Source organism: Apiospora marii (assembly GCF_038362585.1).
Source record: "Apiospora marii strain CBS 49790 chromosome Unknown utg000003l_segment0_segment0, whole genome shotgun sequence".
NCBI lineage: Eukaryota > Fungi > Ascomycota > Sordariomycetes > Amphisphaeriales > Apiosporaceae > Apiospora > Apiospora marii.
In genome coordinates, this window is record NW_027117374.1 from 3,667,772 (window position 1) to 3,685,298 (window position 17,527).

The following is a 17,527-nucleotide window of genomic DNA, read 5'->3' on the forward strand; positions in this document are numbered from 1 at the left end:
TGATCAATCTTCCACGGCTCTCACAAGGGCGATTACACAGTACTTCGAAATATCACTGCTCTGGATCATTTGTAATCTTTACCCTTCGAGGATCAAAATATCATCAACTGTATCTTTAGTCAATCTATCGCCACCACTCTGAAACCAAGGGCCCAGCTGGGATATAAACCTCAAGTACATGCTGGCATCTGAACTGGGCACCATCTCAAGAGGTCAACACTCTCTTGATTTCCTGGCCACGGTTACTCGAAGATATAGGGCCAAGACCACATACACATCAAAACAATGTTTTGTCTTCCTGTCTAGGCGTCGCGAAAAAGCCCAATATCTCCAGAAGCCATTGCAAGTCTTCAGTCAAGCATTAAGCTCGCTATCACCGAGTCTACGGGTGGTTGCTCAGTCGCCTGATAGAATAAGCATTACCATGCTTGGTTTCACCAAAGGAAGTATCATCAAGGGCCGATACATTTATCTGGCTCGGTTGCGGGAAATCTGAGCATGATTTGCCATTTCGAGCCTACGTGAAGCTGAGATCGCTACTCAAACGCAAAGCTACGGGGATCTGTCATTAAGCGAGTAACCTGGGTTACTCGTATCCTTCCGCATCGAATCGAATCGAATCGAATCTAACTTGATGATGTATATGAATGCACTGGCAATGGTATAGCCTACCGCCTGAACTGGCAGAAGAAGCATGCTAACGGAGAAGCGTAATTCTTTCGAGGGGGTATTGGATACAGGCATCGTTACTCTCCTCAGCGTACTCGGTCCGTTTACTACGCCCTGGATACAGCTGGATTAGCTTATCAATGAGTTTTAAGGCGTGCTCAAAGACGCACACCTTTTAGAAGTGGCATGTGGTAAATGAACACATCGGATGCTCATATGAGCTATTGATCTACAAACCTCTCCAAGGAACAGCTTAAACACTCGCGTTGGTCCAAAATTGCGCCGAGAACCGAGTTGATTCGCATGCTCTAACCAATCTATCTCATGCGTTCGATCACGGCGCAGAGTGTTATTACATATACCCAGACACGGTGTTACGATCTACCGAGGGAGGCTTATTGCGTGTCTACTGGCAGGAATGTTCGGGAATTCCACACGAGCCGCTCTGCAAGCCGCAATATCTTGATTTCAGACTAAATTCCGGTACACGACAGCGAGGGTCCTTGGACCCTTGTTGTACAAAGGGTCCCTCTTGTACTTCCGCCTATGCATGTCAACGTTGTTGCAGCCAGCTGCAGCTCTGGAGCTTGGGGCTTCATGAATCTTCTTGTTGCACCAAGCATGTTCATGGGTCGTAAGGGTCTCCCAATCAAACTTTGGACACAGATCCCAGGCTAGAAAAAGACAGGGGCCCTGCGAGTCTAAACGAATGTCTCAGATCAATAGACTGGGGGGCTCTCGCAGCAATCTAACCCGTATGTTTGCTACGAACGACTTGTTGATCAAGGGCAATCAAAATGACAGAGGCACGGTTGAGCAGTTCCTATATTGCCAAGCTGGGCGTACCTGATGCGCCATCAGCAACCAAATCCCTTTTTGGGAGAGAATAGATGTTATCACAGTGGTTACACAATGGCTACAGCTGGCCTTTGATCGAATATCAAGTCTTCATGCCGGGTCTCGGTCCGATAGGTCTGCCATTCTGTCATTCTGCCTACAATGCTTCATTACTGGTCATGAGTGTGGGGGTTGAGGAAATCTTTGACAATTTGCCGAGACCTCCTGAATATCGCACCAGGAAAAGGCAACCACCAGCAGAGGAAAAGCCTGCGACAATCATTACAGAAACCCCGTCCTCCGCATTGAGCAAATAGTCTCCATCAGAACTATACAGCACATTCTGAAAGGAGAAATAATGTCGGCTGATCTTGCTCCGATCTCGATCCATGTATCTGTCTGCCTGGTCCGTAGAAGAGGAGGAAAAAGGGTGGGAGGTAGCCAACCAAGTCTTCAGGTTGGACAAAGAAGCCAAAGGGACCAAAGAGATCCCAAAGACGACACGATTCACGAGTTCGCAGGCTGGGAGCGCATTACAGTGGCGGGTAGGGGCATCGGCCCTGGTCGGTACCACAGGATGCCTTCTCTGTCAAGCTCGTCGATCCCGTCGCCAGGGCTGGGGCAATCAATATCCCCAGTGCCAGATCTGCCGTGTACTGTCTGCAGCGTTGCGAAATGTGATCAGTCAGTTGACCGTACGCCACGAGCGACACGCATGTCGCCAGGACAAGCGGTGGATGGATGGACAGTTGTGTGTCACTTACTGCCTGTGCGGTCTTGCCGACATCAGCCTCGACCCATTGGCACTGAGTGAAGGCGACGTACAAGGCGCCCCACCAGGAGCTCTTGTCGACGTGGTAGTAGTCACCCAGCAGCGGCCGGATCGCGTTAGTGGCCTCCTGGGCGTGGTAGTGTGGGATACGCCTGCCAGCACAAAGGCCTCGTCAGCAAGGAGAAGAGGGGCTCTGACGGGACACGAAATACCCCCCAAACGATTGCAGATGGCACTTACGGGAAGAGGTGGTGGACGACATGGAGGTCGACAATGTGGTGAAACATGTATCTAAGTATTGGGCCCGGGTCACGGTCGACGGTAGCAAGCGCTCCACGGAGATAGGTCCAAGACTCTGGCATGTACTTGGGGAGAACAGGCGATGTGTGGTGAAGATAGGTTATCATGACTGTGGGTTTCCCCTCATTGGCGGTTAGTAGCTTCACGTCTCGTTGTCGTGTTCAACAGCATGGTCCAGCATGAGGGGGATAAGGGATGGTTGTATTGCATTGCAATCAACGTACCGATCCAATGGTTGACCCACATCAAGGGGAGCAGGTATGTCCAGACCATTGTCCACATGCCGTAGCGCTGCTCGAGAGCGTGAAGTACCACAGCCATAGCCGAGATGGCCAGGTCGGAGATGACGATGTTCCAGAACTCGCTGGGGCGGAACAGCGAGCTGTCCGGCAGGAAGTGGCTGTTATCCCACCAGCCCCTCGACTTCTTCGGCGAGCTGTTGGGCCCGGCTGTGATGTGGGTGATGAGGTACCACGGCCAGCCTACCAGCTGCTGGAACAGTATCCTCAGGAGTACGACGAGCGGTGCATCTTCAATCATGTGATCGAGATCAAGCTGTCCACGAAACAACTCCTGATATTCGTTGCGCAGCGGTGGCACCTGCGATCACCCAAACATTAGCGTTTTCCTCTTTCCTTCCTAGCGTCACTGCTGGCTCCTAGCAAAACACTGCCATTTGATTCACACAAACAATCCCATGGATGCTTGTGCATTGGAGAAAACAAAAACCAAAGTAGCACTTACATAGTTGAGGTCTGTCTTCAGATTGTTGGCGAATTGGTGATGCCTCCCGTGGCTCGACCGCCAAGCAAAATAGGGGTTCATCAGCGCCGAGTGCAGCACAAGACCCACTGTGTTGGAGACGAGGCCGTTGGTCGAGAACGCCCCATGGCCACACTCATGGGCCAGAACCCAGAGGCCAGTCAGTGGGAGGCCAGCAAGAAAAGGGAAAACGAAGTAGCACAGAAGAATGCGGCCGCCACTGTCAATGTTCGAGACCCGGCCCTCGAGGTAGAGTGCCGTCGCCAGCAGCCCGAAATACAGGACGACGTCATGGAGGACCCAGCCCAGAGAGTAGAGGGTAGATGGGCGAAAGCAATGGGCTGGTACGCAGCTTCTCAGTTGCTGGATGTTGATTCTCATCTTCTTGCCGTCGACGACTGTCTCAATGTCCTAGGAGGCACCTGCGGTTAGATTGATGACAGCAGCTAACCATCAGGAAGGCAAAGTACGCACTCCGCTTTTGACCCGTTCTTGGTGAACAGTCTCGGTAGTGTAGTCGGCGGTCATCGTGAAGGCAATAAGTGAATTGCAATCCGTTCAATCTTGTCTCTCTTGTTCGCAAGGGCGAGAGGTAGGTAAGTATTCTAGTGGTAATCTCGGACCGAGAAAGTGATGTCACTTGGGTGCGTATATATCAATCAAGTGGATGCCTATTGGTTTGGTGGTCTTGTTCGTGATGGCCAAAGAAGAACAGGTCGATTACAACACGGGTCAGTTATATATATGTGCATTCAAACACGCACACGCATGTTACAAGTCAACTATGTCGGCGTTCCTTTAGGGACGTGTCATGACGATGCTGGACTTCGATGGGGCAAGCCAGCGGAAAGTCAACAATTGCATATGCACGCAGCCCTCCACTTCGTCTACTCGATGGCGGGACAAGCCATACGATGCGACTGTTACAATGAGGAAAATTATGACGAAGGCCTACATGTCGTGTAGGACAGGTAGACCTGGACTACAATGGAGGCAGCGGATCTAGATTGGGCCTCGTCACAGTCGAGACCACGATCAGCCCAGCTTTCCGATGATTTCTGGACAGCAGGTCCCAGGCATCCATCTAGCGGGCAGCCCGAGGAAACATCGATGCCGATGGTGTATCTTGTCTAAGCTCTGCTGGATGATTCGACTCACGGTTCCCACATTTGCTATTGGGTCTTCCTCTGAACCTTTGCGGTCCAGAACTCCGTCGAAGACCTTCTGGTTCACAATTTGGCCTGCTGGCTGTTACGTGAACCGATTGGCTCATGACGTTCCACAACCGTCAAACCTCGCGAGCATAAATGCAGTAAGATTTTTTACCCGAGCTATTGGTCTTGTCTTTATGTTGGTGGCCAAGCGCTTGGGCTCACCGGTGGCTTCGGCGATGATGCTTCGGGCCTCAGCGACTACTGCGCGGCGTCAAACAAGAGTACTTGACTCCGACAGATATGATGCATGCACTCGGATAATTCATGCCTGCCGGGGCCTTTAACCGAAAGGACGTATCGAGTATATATATAGAAAGAGAGAGTGTGTGTGCTGATATCAGTAATTATATATTCCAGATGGAAGGGATTGGCCAATACGCGACCACCAACTTCCACTCCTTCCCACCCATGCCGTCCTATGGACGTTTGGCCCCCTAGGCCAGAGGTATCAATTAACCAATCAAATCCGCCCAAACACCGAGTTCCCATCCAGAAACGGCCACCCACATCCACAGACACCTCGAGGCGTCCTCTCGCCTCCTGGGAGACTGGGGGCTGTATGTAATTTGGATCCTGCTTGCTTCGTTTTACTTTTCCCCAGGCATGCTCAAAGGTGCCTAATCGGCCCCCAACTGGAATACGGAACGCTCGATATTGCCTCTCCCCTTCTAGTATTCCGCCATTTCCCAATTGACCGTCAGGCTCTTCCCCTTGCCTTCCATGATGCACTCCAGCTTGTCCTCATTCGTGACGTACCCGTGTCGCTTGGTGACAATTGCGTACTTGATCGGGTCCTTCCACTCTTCCCACCACGTCTTCTCGCTTTGCACAATGCATTTGCGGCCTTGTTCGTTGTTCTTTGCAGTCCTATGTGTGTACTCTGTTTAGCATATAATCTCATATTTCACGTTGTTTCGCTTTCCGAATCTCATGCATCGGAAGCAGCCACCCGGCCCGATCCTATTGCCTATCGGGTCGATCGAGAGCGTCTCCAAAGCTGGGAGGGCTGGGGGTGCGTGGGTGGGTTGCACCACCACCAATCAAAGGAAAAAGGCTCGGTACTTACGCGAAGGGCCACACAGCCTTGACTACCTCGTACTTGCTCTTGCCGGTGAAGAGCGCCGAGACCGAGGTGAAGAACTTGTTCACCTTGTCGGGGCTCTGGACGAGAACCTTGCAGTGTGTGACGGGAAAGGACACGGTGACGTGCCCGTTGTAGTCGGTCGCCGCGGCGAGGCTCCGCAGCTGGCCCTCGATCCAGTTCGTGTCCAGGTTGGCGACGGCGCGCTCGAGCAGGAACGTCTTGATGTTGGCCGGGTCCGCGACGAAGCGTTCGCACCACTCCTGGAGGGACCCCGCGGGTACGTCGGGCTTGAGCGACGGCTGCGCGCCGCCCCTGCACGCCATCTCGTCGCGCCTCACAACCCGCAGGTAGTCTAGCCGGTCCTGGGGGTCGTTGGGGACCAGGAGGCTCATCAGGTTCATCCTGATCGAGAAGTCGACCCGCCGGCCCCGGGTCCCCTGGACGAGGATCTGCGGCTTGGGTGGTACAGTCGCTAGATTCTGCAGTAGCGTGGCCAGTGCCTTCGCATTCGCCGACAGATACGTAGCCTTGCTGCTGATGGTCGTGCTGTCGCCGGACAGCTCGAACATGGGCGGAGAATACTGGCGGTAGTCCAGCAGGGGGAGGCCCGGGTAGTACTGCAGGCCCTTTCCCGTGGGCGATTGGTTGTTGCGCACCTCCACAGAGCTGCTCGACGGCGTCGAGTAAGGGGGCGGTTTGGCTGGCTGCGAGGTCGGCAAACTCACATCGGGCTCGTCGCCAGCCAATTCCGCCGGCAGAGGCACGCTGCTGGAGCCGAATCCATGGTCGGACGCTCGATGCACTCGTCCGCTGGCCTGTCCAGACTTGTCTGCAACAACCGAGTCTTGATTCTCCATGCGGTAGAGACCGATCTGTACGTAATTAAACGCGATGCAGCTAGCCACGCTCGATCTGCCAACTAAGCGAGGTGCTAGATCAATTGGAGCCAATTGGCTTGATCAGACAACAACGACGACTACCTACTTAGAGGGGCAATTGGCGACGTGGGGTTCGTGGCTTCAGTTCCAAGTGAATTGAGGAGATGATGAAAACACCCAAACGGCATCACGGCTACTTAACCAGTGCGCAGGGCTCCCTTTAGACATCAAATCTATTCGGCTGAGTATTGACTGACGTGGAAAAGAAGGCGCAGTACTCCGTCAAGCTCCCGGTCTGCTATGGTGTCTGCCTATTGGTAGCCAAATGTGGCTTAGGGCTGACGGGCCATTCGACAAGCGGCCGCCAAATGCGACTAAGCATTGAACTACATCGTTCAAGGCTGTATTAAGACCGACGCAGTCCGGAAGAAACATCATAAGCCTATCGAGCATTGATTATGTAGGTATGCTAGGTACTACCTACATGTATTCTGAACATTAGAGGTGTGAGGCATAACAGAACCACTGGCCAAATCTTCTGCGAAACCGAAACCCCTGTTTGTGATATGTCATATCACGCATCAATATGACGAATCTTGATTCGATGAGGGCGCGTTTCTGTCACTGTATATTAGTGATCCTCATTGATGGCGCGATTGGCGACATCGATAATCGAGACACTTCCAGTGGCTAGCAGTGTTTGCTACATGTTATATAGTCGCGGATCTTGATTTGACCCGGAAGGGCCCTCGACCCTGTGGCCAATGGCAATTTCCCTTTTACGCGAATAAGATAGAAGACGGTAAGGGATGATCCGGCAGAACTCCAGCAATTAGTAATCTGTTCATCGCCTTGGCCCCTTGCATCTTGCACCAACCACCCCTAGACAAACCGACCTCGCATCACAAGGCGGCGCCAAACCGTCTCTTCGTCTTCGTTGTACGAAGTCGGCGACATGTCTGTGTTGTCGACAGGGTCCGGATTCTCACAAAGGTCGAAGAAGTCTTCTGCCATTCCTTCTCCGGCCACGAACCCGAGGTTCAAAAGTGTATCGGTTGGCACCGGATCGTACCTTGCGACAAAGTCAGTTTCAACGGGAAAATGGCATGTATCTGGGCCGGAGTCCAAGGTACTTACCATTTGTATGTACTTGCAAAGTCTAAATCGGTTTCTGTATTCCGTCGGTGCGGCACAGAGCTTTCGCCATTCGATTGAGAGCCTGGCGTGCCGTGCGAGGCGCTCGGCGTTGCAAATGTACTTGGGTGGCGTTTGACTCCCATGGGAATAGGGCACTGATACAGTGAGGCAGCATCGTGGCTGTCGTCCAGGACGCTTCGGTTAAAAGCCGACGTCGTGTCCGATACGATTGGAGAAATACCAGTCTGCCAACTAGAATGCTCGGTAGAATGAGTTTGCGAAGTTGGCCCGGGTCCGTCAGCTTGGGCAAAGTCGGAGAGGGTAGCTCTCCTGATATCATCGCTTTGGGTATATATTTCCCCTGGGTTTTGAGGGGCTCCATGAGAGCTCACTATAGAAGCGGGATGTGGGAACTTTGGCGCATCGTCCTTTGCCGCCACTGTTGCGCCATGCTCGGAGTTTGCGTGATGGCCGTTAGCCCGAGATAAGCTCAAGTCAGGAGTGAGCTGCTCGCTTGTGCTGTTGCTGAGCTGCAAGGACGATGGAGGAGGCGGAAGATCCTTTATATCCGGAAGATCGCCCGACTGAACGAATCTTCCAAGGCGACTCTCGGTGAAGTAACTGACAAGCTCTGCCTGGTTGTCGTTATTCCTGAAATAATCGGCATTTGTGATGCCTGTATCACGATATGTGTCGGTGGCCAGCGTGCGAAGTATCATGTCTTCGATGGCAGGATTGGCCTGAAGCACTAGGCCCCAGAGACGCTCGCCATACTGGGCGGTGTATCCAGTTCGAGGCCCCCGTTTGCGAACGGGGCGGTTGTAGGTACATTCTGTACCGGCGCGGTCACATACGCTGCATTTAGGCGTTGCGTTGTCACACGGCTGGTGTTGAAGGTTGCACCGGTCGCAGGCCCGACTAGCCTTCCTCTTCTTGGAAGCGCGCCCGTCTTCAGCCTCCTCATCGCTCATAGCAGCCGACTGCCTGTCAACCCCAGGCCGAGATGTGTCGCATAACCGAGGATAGTGAGACGCAGACGGTGGGCGATAAAAGCGGCGCAATGGAGTTGACAACCCGACAATGACGTGGAGAGACTCACGATACTTGATGAAAATGGGACAGAGGGTCAAAACAGAGAAGACATGATTGAATGCTCCTCGTCGTTTCGTTGGTGTGTCGCAAGCACTCACTCACTCGCCCGTCCACTCACGGAGTTCAAGTGGCTTCAACAAAAGACGGGGATCGGGTCGGATCACTCGGCCAGATAACGGGAGCGCTAGAATGCAGAGCGTCCTGTGGCTTAAGCGCGCCGTTAGCTCCAGAGTCTGACAATCTGTTGGTGACTATCGGCTGCCGCGCTGAACTTATTGTCTCGGAGACTGTGTGTGGTATTCTTGACTTGGTATGTCTCGTCGTTCGGACCGGTCTGGTGTATTTTAATTAGGTACTTCCATTTGGTACTTGTCTGAGTGGATCTGGCAGTTTTACATCGGCATGGGAAGGGACCAACATTCGACCGGGCTTCGCAAGATTGGTCTTCACACCTTACACGATAATGCCCAGGTACAGAAGCGTCGGCACCCCCTCAATTGATCGCCTGTGGCGTGACGTGTGGGTGCATCAGCCACACGGTCGACCCCTCGGAAGGAACTGCGACTGACTGCCGACGCCAATGCCGGTGTCCATCTCCATCCTCCTCCCTCCCTCCGCTATATATATTACAGCGTTGCCTGATTTCGTCTGTTTGTGCTCTCAGCTTTCTTGGTCGCGCGCCTACGAACCGAGTCGAAGCCATGCGAAAACAAGAGTCATGACATGACTGCTTCACTTGGTTCAACGATGCGATTATAGTGTGCACTTTGATTTATTCACCCACGAACTCTAAAAAATCAGTATCATCACGTCGAGTATAATTCAGATGGAAGTCTTGAATTCGCTGTGTTCTGTGTTGGCTTGCGTGTAGTAAGCAGACGCCTACACGGGTTGTTGCAAACTCCAAGTCAGTGAGGGTATCTTCACCCCGGAACGGAGTGCATACCCAAGTATCGGAGAGGATCGAAGCCTCTAAGAAATCGGGAAGCGGGCACCGCTGTCCAAAATGGTCTCGCTTGTCTCTCCCATGGCAAGGCCATACTCATCCAGCATATCCGAGCTGGTAGACAAACCATCATTCGCCGGCGACGTGGTGCCAAACCTGCGGAGTTTTCACCCGGACGCCACCATCGTCCTTGTCGGCTGCCGCGGGGCTGGCAAACGAACTCTTGGGTTTATCGGCGCAACATACCTGCACCGCCGGCTGCTCACAGAGGACCATTGCTTTGAGCAAGCTTCGGGTTGCACGAGAGCCAAATATCTCGAGCAATATGGCCGTGAGGCCTTCCAGAACCAAATGGCCAACACCCTCGCCCAGGTTCTGCATTCAAACCGCACCAACTGTATAATGGAGTGTAGTATGGCAACGCTGTACCCCGGCACCCAGGAGTTGCTCCGCCAATACGCCGAGACAAATCCAGTAATATACGTCCATCGCGACAAAGAAGACATCTATCGCCTCCTGAAGCTCCAGGCACCGGATGCCGAGCGCCTGTTTGCAGTCGACCAGAAGCACCGTGAGTGCACCAACTTGGAGTACTTCAGTCTGCTGGACACAAGCGGAGAAGAGCACGAAGATCAACAGCCTAGCACTAGGTCTATATCTACAGGCGCAAGGTTACTCCAGGTTAAGACCGATTTTGCCAAATTTCTTGATTTGATCACGGGGCGGAGTTCGACGCGGTCATGGGTAGAAAATCCCTTCTCGATCAATGCTATCCCACCCGAGTACCGGCCTTATTCTTATGTCCTGCGCCTACGGCTCTCCACCATGCTCAGCCAGCAGCTGAACTTGGAGAAGCTTGAGTCCAGCGGCGATGCCGTGGAGTTCATAGTTGATACATGGCCAGACAATATCTTGGATGTGATCGCAACTCAGGTATCGCTGATCCGGCGGAGGTTGGACATGCCGATTGTTTATCACGTCGAAGAGAACCCACGGGAAGAACGTCAAAGGCCACAGGAAGAGAGGGATTCGACTGATCTCAAACTGATCATGCATGGGCTGAGGCTGGGCATCGAATACCTCAGCTTGGACTTAGAGCGAAGCGAAAGCCTGGTTACCCAAGCCCTCACCATGCGAGGCAGGACCAAGATCATTGGCAACTTCACTTTAAGGGGGGTAAATGCCCCTAAATGGACGGATGAGAGCTATATACAGCGTTACCTACGCAGCCAGGCCCTCGGCTGCAGCGTCGTACGTTTTGCCCGATTTTGTGCAAACGACCGAGATGACAATCTTCGCAAGCTGTTTCTGGAGCGCATTGATGCGCTTCCAGATCCCAAGCCCCAGCTGGCAGCTTTAGAGTATTCGGTCTTCGGGTCTATCATCTCAGATATTGCATCCTCTCCGAAGCAAAGCCTAAAATTCCAGCCGGTTGGTCATGAATCGACCGAAGCATCGTCCCGAGAGTACCTTACTGGTGTCAACACAACGCGAGGCATCATCCGCAATATGTTTCGTCTCGGCCGGCTACAACCGCTCAAATTCTACACTCTGGGGTCCAAGGTGTACTATTCCGCATCTCCAGCAATGCATCGAGCAGCCTACGATGCACTAATGCTGTCGCACACCTTTGATGCAAGGCAATGCTCTGAGCTGGAGGAGCTTGACAGGATCCGGTGCGAGCCCAATTTCGGCGGCGCTTCCCTTGCTGCCCCTTTCAAGGTTGCCATGCTGTCTCGAGTGGATCATCTTAGCTCCCATGCCACCGCGATCGGAGCCGTCAATACACTGCTGCCTCTGCGAGGAGAAACGGATTCTATACTCGACCATGCCAATGCACGCAACCGAGCAGGATCAACTACGAAGTGCTATGGAGATAACACGGACTGGAGTGCCATCATGGCATGTTTGCGGCGTGCTATCAGCCCGCGCAATGCCGTGCAGCCATCGCGCACTACTGGGTTGGTCATCGGCGCAGGTGGCATGGCGCGAGCTGCCATCTACGCCCTCATCAAACTTGGCTGCCGAAAGATCTTCATCTACAACAGAACCAAAGCCAATGCGGAGAAAGTGGCAGAGCACTTCAACACGTGGGCTACAAAACAACGGTTGAACTCGACTCAGCACCACGCCGGGCACATATGCCATGTTCTCGAATCGACCACCTCAGAGTGGCCTAGCGGTTACCAGCAGCCCACCATGATCGTGTCATGTATTGCCTCTGCAGGCGACCGCCATGGCTCGGTCGATTTCCAGGTGCCATCTCAGTGGCTGAAAAGTCCCACCGGAGGTGTCGTCGTTGAGGTATGAGCAACCTGCACTTCCCCCCTTTCTGTTCGAACGGACATACTAACTCCCAATCTCCTAGCTGGCATATGAACCCCTTGTCACCGCGTTGATAAGACAGATGCGGAGGGTCCGTGAAGGAGGCAGTACCTCTTGGTTCATCGTTGACGGCCTGGATGCGGTATGCGAAATGGCGATGGAAGCATTCGAGTTGATGACTGGCCGTCAAGCCCCGAAGACGTTGATGCGCCGAGTCTGCAACGAGACCTGGGAGAAGAATTTTGCCCCCTTTGAGCCGCGGCGGTAGTCGATTCTCCACGTAGCTGTTTGCTCGCAATCGCCGTCATCTGGCAATATATGCCCCCGGCGGGATCTCACTCGTCATGGTATAACAACGTCCCCATCGAATCCCAAGCTCTTTGGGAATTGGCTGATACTTATGTACAATACATGGCCCTGTGTCGCTATCGGGATGTTACTTCGACAAGCGATCTGCCTTCTGGAAACCCTATTGATTTCAAGCAATCTTCTAATTACCAAAACTCATGAACATCATTGTCATCCCACGAAAACACCGAGACCATTGTCTAAATTGTCATGTGATACAGCGGGTGTATAAAACCATTGCCCGATGCCAAAATCCTCACGTTTCAGTACATACATATGTCTTGGTTCAGCGATAAGAGTGCAAATGGGTTCAACAGGTGCCGCTAGTAGGTAAAATACGGTTTATTCACGGTTTGTTCCAGCGATCGCTCGTCGCCATCTCCCTATACGCTAAAGTTGTCCAAGTCCACCAACGCCCAAAAATCAAGAACACATTGCAAGCCATAGTCAAACTAACGCTCAGCCTTAATAAGCTGGAACCCATCAACGTCTTCCACATCGAGATCGGTAGAAGCATGTTGCTTAGGGCTGGGATGACGAAGAATTCGTCGGGCCTTTCGGCCTTTGAGAGCATCCCCATTGATGTCGAGAACCTCGTATTCCCTTTCAATCAGCTTCTCCGTTCCCTTGCCGTCCGATTTGACGAAGACGTCGAGAGAAAGCGGCTTTCCTGGAGAATCGACCCGATCGAAACTATACAGGAATTGGTCCGCCACATTCGTCTTTGGCCGTTCGGCGGAGGGTAGCGTATCGATGAGCGATCGCGTCAAAGGGTCGCTCAGCTCCTCCATGGGATTCACCTTAGCACGTGAATGATTGTGTGGGATATCCCAGGGAATCTTTGCCTTGACAATGTTGTGATTCCGAATACGGTTTCTGAATACATGTTAGTATGACTCAGCTTGATCTGGAACCCATACTTACTCTGGGAGCGCGCGTTGCGGCCGGACTTTGGTGCCTGTGTTGAAGGAATCGAGGATATCGTCCTTGCTGCCAGGCAAGGGTCGGGATCCGCGAGACCACTTCGAGTACCGCTCCTTTGCCCGCTTTGGGTCCTGAGCAGCAGCACGAAGGTCGCGAGTGGCCTCGAATGTAGTAGCCATGACGAAGATATAACCTTTGAATATGACAAGGAGTGTGATGGGGAGGTTACGGACTGTTGAAAGAGGTATGGAGTGAAATGCTTCTCAGTCTGTGATGGGAGAACTAGGTGCGTGGCTGTATAGGGTTGATGGAGGATGGGAAGACAAGATTATCCTCCAGGTATGATGACCAAGTATTATGTGAGGTAAGAGGCGTTGGCAGGAGGAAGGTGCTTTGTCTTTGTAGTTGGACGGATGACAAGCAAGAGCGAAGCGAAGATAAGGATGGCAGTCAGTCAGGCGGCGATGATGGAATTAATGAGCCACGAGGAAAGTGGCTTTGTTCGGTGCCTCGGGTATATGTAATCAAAAGAATGCGATGGGCGAATGGACAAAGGGTCCGATTCGGGAAATCTCGACAGACAACCTTTCAGACCGGGTGACTCAGACCAAGATGCGATGGATGATGCGATTTCGATAGTGCCTCTTACAACGATCGCCAAGCCCGTATGTATAGGTTTATCGATAACAGATGGTGTTGGTTACAGTACAGATGGGTTCATATAAACAAGACGGAAAGTAGAAAAAGAGACTTGGGAGAGGAAGCTTCGAGTCGGTATGTATATACAGAGGCTAAGCAATCGAGTTCTGGAACATGGAATGATCTCACTGTCCAGTATTGTTGGGGAGCAATGTATGTAGGCAAGTAAGTAGGGGGTGGATGATTTAGTGAAACTGAGAGGCGCGTAGTCATATGGCAGGAACAGGACGTCTCTTATCAATCACCCGTGCCGAGCTTAGGTAGGCAGTGGGTAGGTGACTATTGCCTTCCTTGCAGTACCCGTTTACCCAACTGACTATCCGACCTGTACGTACACCATGTAGGTAATTGCTAACAACTAATACGATCCAAACGTCTTCCCCCGTTTATCCCGTTTGGCGTTGCCAGCAACTACGGCAATCTGGACGCACATGGTTATGGTTAAGGGGATTCCCACCCACTTGATCCCACCCTCGGGGGGTCCACCTACCTATCTCCCGCTATCTGATAACCCCAACAGGCAAAACTGCCCTGCTGAACCTTGTACCCATCATGATAAAGCTTGGGGCGTGCGAGTGTGTCTAGTGACCTGCTCCTTCGCATAGCTGGCACCTGCCCACTTGATTGGCTGGGCCAACAACGAGACAGAAAACGAGACACTGCCCCTTCGATTTCGCAGTAAGTAGTACCTATCATCGACGTGTTTAGCGGCTGGAGCGGACTGGCTCTCGCGTACAAGGCAATAAGTTCTCCAGCCATCCCGCATCACGTCCAACCAGCGGTTCGGGGTCTTGTGGCCCAGCAAGTCACCAAGCAGGATGGATGGATGATGCTGGCCATGATGCAATCAGGCGGCCTTGTTCTTGGTTTCCAGCAGTTTAGCTACTTGCACGCCTCTCACCGAGCCACCACCCACCTGGCCGGGCTTCCTTGGGGGATTCTGGACCTTCTGGAGCCTCGGCTCTTTCGTTGGCTCAAACTTGGCACCCCGTGCTACGACGGCTGACTTGTCATTCGCCTGTTAGGCCGGAGCTTAATATGTAGCCAGAAACAGCGTCGGATGTGTGCAGCAATGCCGGACGTGCCTCCTGCATTGCTCCTAATGCTCGTTTCTTCATGCTATTGCTCGCGCCACTCATTTGCTTAACTGGAAACCGCTGCTCCCTGCAATGGCAATATGCCTGGCCGTTTCAACTTGCCCGGAAAGTGCCGGGGGACGTTGTTTTAGTGACCCCAAGTCGATGTTGCATGTCAACAACAAACATATGAATGTACCAGACCTGAAGCTGCTGTTCGGAGATTTGAGAAAGAGCACTGTGACCAGAACTGTGACTGCTGAGAACTCCCACATGCGGGTGCAACAGGCTGAGGTGCGTTTATCGAAGGCGCCCCCCTCCATCTCACCCTCCCTTTCGGCACCCTACTTCCCGTATCGCTGTACTGATGAACTGAACTCGCGATAACGGATAACCTATCAGGCCTGCCATGTGTTCTAGCAAAAGTGGGAAGCGAAGGTCTACATAACGCGCTCTTGAGTGTGGTGCCCGAATCCGGGGGCCACTGCCGAGGCAAGTTCGTCGATGAAGACGAGGTCTCTATTATGATTTACTGAGTGATCGCATGGATTTGCCCAGGGTCTCTCGCAACGATTAGCTTCCGATGTGGTCCATTGCCATGAATGAGTCTTGCTGTCGACTCGGCTCACCACAATCAACAACCTTATTCCTTATCGCACTATCTGCCAGACATAAAACCCCTAATCTAATAATAAACGCTGGATTCGCTCGCCGTACTTACCTCCTAGTGATCCGAGTAGGTACCTAGTGATTACCCATCGTTGGCCTCAAGTACTATTGATGTGGTGGGGCTTACTGCCCATTACGATGTACACCCTCTCTGCGAGCGATAAGCCCCTTCCAACCGTGAGAGCTGAGAGGGGGCGGGCTCGCGGGGTTGCTCGGGCTGGTTGGCTGACTGTGGTTGCCTCGACATTTAAGTACATACGTGTATGATCAACTGCCCCACACCCCAGTCCAGTTCTTAAGTATCCAGCCCCCTGCAGCTTCTTGGCCCTGCAGGCTGCACGGGGGTGGGCGACTCGCAACGTGATTTGTCCAAGACACTGAATAGGAAACAGGCACACACTTAGATAGGTTCAAGTATGTAATTTGGTCGATGGGTGATGACGACGGCGTCTTGCGGTATTACCTCATTTCCCGATCCTCGATATTGGCCACGACGGCGTAAATGGGATGATTATTGGTGGTGACCGTGGCCCGACCTCGGGGTCATCTGATCATTTCACGTTTAAGCTAGATGGCGTCAAAAAGGCCCAGTGTGCCGCCACTGGAGAATCGATCTCCAGACGTGCGGCATGCCAAATGCCACCGGTTTCAGCTGACGCTACGTATGGAACTTGGACTAGAGGGCTTCGAGACGTTCAACCAGAATCCAAGCAGGTTTCCCAGAAGGTTTCAAGGCCAGAGTCAATATAGTCCCCAGGGATGATAAAAGCTAGGCCGGCGCCAGATCAGCTGTATTTTGGGTTGAATTCTGGATAATTCTGGGATAAATTTTATGCGCTCCCGGGGTCCTACGTCGATCGCGACTTGCTTAGCGTACGTCGGTGTATAAAGGCTGTATCTCCGACGGCCTGTTCTGCGTGCTTTATACAGCAGAACTACCACCCATCACTAGCGCCGCGCTAAGTTTTATCATCCCTCTGTACCATAGAGAGGCGTCGGGACGGATGATTATCCGTTCTCGTACGGGCAACGGAAGCTGGTATGTTGCCATGCCTGCCTGCCATCTGATGGGCTGACTGGGCCACTCACTCATGACCTTTTGCATCCTACGGCCTCCTGCCTGAGGTACCGAGCCTCGGGATGCAGCTGACATGGTACATCGTACGTCACGATTCCCATATCAGCCTAGGTACTACGAGAGACCTTGACCGGAAGAGAGGAAGGCACTTAGTGTCGAGAAAACTCCGGGTTGCTTATGACAAGTATCTGTCTAGAGTGGGAGTACTGCGAGTTCTGTTGAGCGCCAATGAGGATGACGTCATCTCGGCTGGTATGTTCATCATCGTACGCCTCAGATGAGTAGGGCCCAAGGAGTTGCGAATGCGTTGAAGACATATGTTGCATTTGCAGGCGATCCAGGAATGGTTGGTTATCTGTTCACTAAGCAATTCTCTGCGTTGGTCCAAGGGGTTGTTGCCAGCCAGAACATGATCCGTTCCGTTGATTGGTATTGCAGTGTAAACGACCAGCTCTCAAGTAGTTGCCACGTTGGCAACAATCAATTTCCGAACACCAAAACCAACATTGAATAAGTCTGCTTGGTGATTGTGAAAATATATCATATTAGATGACTTCAGTGTTTGTTTGCATTGCTATCGCCTGAAATGACTGACATCAAGTAGGTAGGTAGCATGCAGATTGGCCATTAGGTAGGTAGGTATGTAGTACCCACACTTATTGATAGCGATAAGAAACAGCACCTGGCATGCTTGCAATTGATGGACTTCCAATGGAG

At 52.5% G+C, this 17,527-nt stretch overlaps 4 protein-coding genes across 4 annotated transcripts; 1 reads left to right on the forward strand and 3 right to left on the reverse strand.

Moving 5' to 3' along the window:
* Nucleotides 1–2,013: 2,013 nt before the first annotated feature.
* On the reverse strand, nt 2,014–3,868 carry PG985_004703 (delta-12 fatty acid desaturas-like protein; the record flags this gene model as incomplete). Its single annotated transcript, XM_066824472.1, has 6 exons — nt 2,014–2,166; nt 2,271–2,430; nt 2,519–2,687; nt 2,803–3,178; nt 3,323–3,751; nt 3,815–3,868. The coding sequence occupies 6 exons, from the start codon at nt 3,866–3,868 to the stop codon at nt 2,014–2,016; spliced, it is 1,341 nt and encodes a 446-aa protein (XP_066687632.1).
* Nucleotides 3,869–5,222: 1,354 nt separating this feature from the next.
* Nucleotides 5,223–6,495, reverse strand: PG985_004704 (uncharacterized protein; the record flags this gene model as incomplete). The annotated part of the gene is made up of 2 exons (XM_066824473.1): nt 5,223–5,421; nt 5,621–6,495. 2 exons carry the CDS (start codon nt 6,493–6,495, stop codon nt 5,223–5,225), a joined length of 1,074 nt encoding a protein of 357 aa, XP_066687633.1.
* A 3,256-nt stretch (nt 6,496–9,751) lies between these two features.
* PG985_004705 (uncharacterized protein) lies at nt 9,752–12,284 on the forward strand (the record flags this gene model as incomplete). Its single annotated transcript, XM_066824474.1, has 2 exons — nt 9,752–11,995; nt 12,060–12,284. The coding sequence occupies 2 exons, from the start codon at nt 9,752–9,754 to the stop codon at nt 12,282–12,284; spliced, it is 2,469 nt and encodes an 822-aa protein (XP_066687634.1).
* Nucleotides 12,285–12,816: 532 nt separating this feature from the next.
* Nucleotides 12,817–13,467, reverse strand: PG985_004706 (uncharacterized protein; the record flags this gene model as incomplete). Its single annotated transcript, XM_066824475.1, has 2 exons — nt 12,817–13,240; nt 13,289–13,467. 2 exons carry the CDS (start codon nt 13,465–13,467, stop codon nt 12,817–12,819), a joined length of 603 nt encoding a protein of 200 aa, XP_066687635.1.
* Nucleotides 13,468–17,527: the final 4,060 nt, after the last annotated feature.